The 4697-nt window shown below is 41.4% G+C and overlaps 1 protein-coding gene across 1 annotated transcript; it reads left to right on the forward strand.

Annotated features, from left to right (window-relative positions):
- Positions 1-2917: 2917 nt before the first annotated feature.
- LOC309708107 (G-protein coupled receptor 4) lies at positions 2918-4697 on the forward strand (the record flags this gene model as incomplete). Its single annotated transcript, XM_082535875.1, has 3 exons — positions 2918-3007; positions 3377-3772; positions 3979-4697. 3 exons carry the CDS (start codon positions 2918-2920, stop codon positions 4507-4509), a joined length of 1017 nt encoding a protein of 338 aa, XP_082392001.1. The 3' UTR covers positions 4510-4697.

The following is a 4697-nucleotide window of genomic DNA, read 5'->3' on the forward strand; positions in this document are numbered from 1 at the left end:
CTTTGTTGTACTTGTTGTACATCCAGTGACGCTCATCGTGGTTATTGACAAATTTACTTCCTGTTCCTGAGTCAAAGACATGAGAGAGAAAAATGTCAGGTTTGCATTCAAGCATTTAAAGGCATAAAGCAGCTACCAGTAGATTTTTATTAAACTGCAGAAAATACCAACAACTTAGTATTATGGTTAAAAATGAATTTTTAAATATTGCTGATCACTGTGCAGGTTGCAGCTCAGCTTTTCCATCACGTTATCAGCCGCTCTGCACTCTTGCATCAGTTTTAGTCTCAGCTGATTTTGGGCAGCTGCTTCGTCCGGATGAGAAAAGTCAGAGGCTGAACAAAGCTGCTCATGGAGAGAATCCAGTAGGCCACACAGGTGACAACTGAATAGGGCTTGAAAGAAGTGGGACCAAGCTGCCTCAGCAGGTATTCTCCAATGGGGGGGAGGTAGTGGACGTTGATTATGACCAGCGCAGACAGCACTATTTTGAATGCTCGCTTTTTAACTGGGTGGACCTCTTTTCTGCTGGGCCCTGACTGGCGGAGAGACTTTAGAATCAGGGTGCTGCAGGTTGTTACGACCACAGTGGAAAAGCTTATGATTGCTAGTATCACATTCCACTTATACCCTGCAGAGACTTTGACCAGAAGGCAGCAAGCAGCAGTGATGGCACTCCCCATCAAGCATAACGACAGCCGCAGTTTGGGATCCTTGAGCCGCAGAAAGAACAGAGGATGGCAGACTGCTACGTAGCTGTCCAAACTCAAAAAGCAAAGAAAAAGCGGTCCCCCTCCCTGGTTTAAACCCCACGCCAGGAAGCTAGTGGCCTCCATTGACTGATTAAACCAAAGATTAATGCATTCACCCACGACTGTGATATAGAACAGCATATCGATTACTGCCAGGTTCAGTGTGAAGATCTCTGAGGTAGAGCAAATACCAGGTTTGCGCAACAGGAGGTAAATGACCCAAGCATTAGTTGGTAGTCCTAGTGGTGGCACAGTCACTACTGTGGGCAAGAAGTACCACAAAAATATTTCAGTCGCTGCCGTGGAGTTTCCCATGTGTCTGCGTTGAGCTCTGTCAAAAACAGAAGATATTTTACAAATTGAAATTTCAACGAAATACTAAAAATAACTAAAACACAACACTGATACATTATTACCTTACAAAGTCTTAACAGCGTGAAATACACTGGGCACTTGCTTCAATTCCAAAAAACAAATCTTTCTACTCTAGACAGATAATTACTTCGACTCATCTAAACAAACACTGCTTCTTTATTTTGCATGTCACATCTTATGCCAGGTGCTGTTTTGCACACTTTGTTTCGTTTAAAGAAATGATGCAAATTCACTCTATCTGTCACGTATTTACCAGCTCTATTGTTATCATAGTTCTGTTTTCAGCTTCTCATTTGTTTAGGTGATGTGGTCTCCTGTGAGCTGAACAACAACACAGTTTGATTTAACCCACCGTTTGCTGAAATCTATTAACAAATAATCCTGATTAATTAGTAGAATCTAGACTTTTAACAGTCTTATACAGAACTGTGCAAAGTGTTGTTTATATTGTGCTATGAAAATATGATATTGGTGCAGTAATTTATAGATATATGAGCAAAGAACTGCAACAAGCAGTATGTAAGAAAAAAATAGAATTTGTACAATTATAACAACCTTGTCAATATTTGGTATGAATGAACTCACATAAACTAAAACTACTAGTTTTGGACTGTGTGCAAACATTCTTAAAATACCATTTTTCACATGGTGAGGGAAATTTTTCACACTCATAGATAGATAGATCGATCGATCCTTTGTGGCCTCCCAGCCTCCCTATTGGTGTGATCTCTTTTGGTCAATCACTACTGGGAGAGGTAGCAGTGGTCTTGAGTGGATTGTACACTGACTGTCAGACTGTAGATGTTGAGGGCCAGCCTCTTCAGAGACGGTTCTGTTAACCTTATTTTACACTGGCGAGCATCAGTAACTGTCTTTCCGATACTGAACATTCACTTCTATTCACACTAGTGTTTCAACATAACAGTCAGATATGACGTTAGCTTCTCTGTCATTAGGAGTCGAAGGATAATGTGCAAAAAATGTGTCAACTGTACAGTTTGTACAGAGGTTGTCTAATAATTTTATGTTGGTATTACATAAAGGTAAACGATTCGCATATATGTCATATATTAGTCGAATATGTAAACATTAACAAACATATAGGATAATTAGTATAAACGAGTGTTTTTCATGGCTTTGCAGGCTCATATTCCCTAACAGCGTTACCCTTTTTAAACTTCGTACAGGCAGTTCAGTAACACCTTGCATTAGATTTCTCATTGATGCTTACCTTGCATCACCTGTTTACAGTGTACAGTTGCATCAGTGAGATGAATATTTCACTGCAGTTTTACTGTAGGTAAATTACCCATAGGAACAGACCTGGGATCAGCTTGACTTATACAACCTATGAGTCATAAATGAAAACTATGAAAGCACAAACCTAGAGAGGCAGCTTGGTGCAACTATAAGACCAATGCCTTTATAATAATGCAACAGCTGAGAATATGTTATGCAGCTACACAACTTACATATATCATGTTCACAGTACAAAATAAGGTAAGTTGTTCAACAACTACAGACCCCTGATGGCACTGCATCTAGCCTGTATTTCATTTATGTTTTATCTCTGAAGCCCATATAAGTACTTTTTAATGGACACAATAACATTTCAATCTAGCTCAGCCAAAACAGCCTGTATGTACGCTACATATCTGAGTTATCCAATCGCTGAAGCTGTCTCTGCATCACTGGCCAATCACAGCTTGACATGACATGATTTTGAAAAGACGTCGTAGATGTTCGTCCAGATTGGCCAAACACAAAAGTGACGTTAGTCCTTGTAGAGCATGTTTATAAGTGAACTGCTGGTAATTATGGGAACATCCTGCAGTAAGTGGCGAAGACCAGGACCACAAGACAAATCAAAACCTTTTAAGGTAAGATATCTTTGTGTATGTTTCATCTTTAGATTTAGGCCATAAGCAATGACATTGGGCCACTGTGTGGAATCAAATAGCAATAAGTTCCTCCATGGCTCTATTGTTTGGGTGCTAAATGTAAAATTAAAGTGTACAGCAAATGAAAAGTTTCAAGCATCAGAGTTTTTAATCAGGTTATGAAGGGCATTAGAAAGACTAATAGTTCTTGAAACAACACAATTCTCTGGTGCAAAAACATTTTGAAAAAGCAGATCTGTGGAATGGGCATGCCCTTCCATCTATTTTTTTGTTGGCTGCTGGTTTTCAGCCTGTTTTCTTTAAATACTGAACAGTAAAACCTAATTGGTCTTTCTAACAACCTTCCAGCTCCTTTGTTCTGCAATGTCCAACAACACTCTGAACACTGCCTACAATCATTCTGCAAACTCTACCAACCCCAGTGCGGTCCACATTCGTCCGCTATGGTACGAGTTCCCAATATGCGCCGTGGCCCCTTATGGCTACATTTTCTACTATGGAGTCAAGATGTTCAACCTGGCAGTAGGGACTCCGTGTAACATCTTGGTCATCTGGCAGATCATAACCAAGAAAAGCGACGCTTTCACATCTGACACCTTTATCCTCAATCTGGCCATACTGGACGCCTACTTCTGCCTCATGACGCCCGTCGACCTTGTCAATGGGTTATTGCTGAATGACAACGGCATCTGGTACTTTAAGCGATTGGCATATGGAATCAAAGACTTAGCGCCACTCTTTCTGGTGAGTTTTTCATTTGTTGCACTAGTGTATCAGATGTTTTCAAATAGTCTGATGTGCGAAGAAATCAGACCACTGGAGTGTTTTTTGTTTTGTTTTGTTGCTCTCCCAGTTCAATAAAAAGCTAAAGCTATAAAATTATTATTATCAATTTCGTTATTTTTCAAAGCACCATGAAACACAGTCTTTCTTCTTGTCTAACAACCCAGGTGTGTATTTGTCTGGACCGCTACATGGCTGTGGTCCAACCCGTGCTCTTCGCTGGCATCCGTGACAACAAAATCCGAATCGGGATTTCTGTGGTGGTGTGGGGCCTCATATTGGCTTACGCCCTGGTGAAGTGCATCCTGGGACGCATGCCTGTCGATGGCGTCTTCAGTGGCATCATCCTTTTTGCGTTTGCATTGATGATCTTTTGTAACATCTCCATCATCTGGGCCCTTCGGCACTCTGTGACGGGAAAAGAGGTGATGCACCCGGTGAAGAAGAGGGCCTTCAAGATGGTGCTGATTAACCTGGCCATCATCGTGGTCAACTACTTGCCACCCGTGGCGCTCATGCCCTTTGCGTCATACTACACGGCTGTGGCGTTTCAATGTCAGATCCGCGTCAGTGTGTACTCCATCATGGATCTGAGCTGCAGCATTGAGCCTCTGCTCTACATCACAAAGATGGAGCGTGTGGAAGGCACATGCTGTGGAAAGAGTGTCTGTGAGAAGCCGCTCGATGTCACCACATAACTGAACCTCTAGTCATAAATCCATCACAAAAGTTTTTCAGAGAAGACCGTGCATGCACTGTTATACTTTTATTTGAAGAATTTTGTCCTGTGTGATCCGGAGAGCCGGTAAGAGAACAACGTCAAAGCTCTTGAGCTGGTGGACAAACCTAGCTTTAGTTGAAATGTAACCTAATTATCTTTTTCACT

This window comes from Aulonocara stuartgranti (genome assembly GCF_965226115.1).
Source record: "Aulonocara stuartgranti genome assembly, chromosome: 6".
Lineage (NCBI taxonomy): Eukaryota > Metazoa > Chordata > Actinopteri > Cichliformes > Cichlidae > Aulonocara > Aulonocara stuartgranti.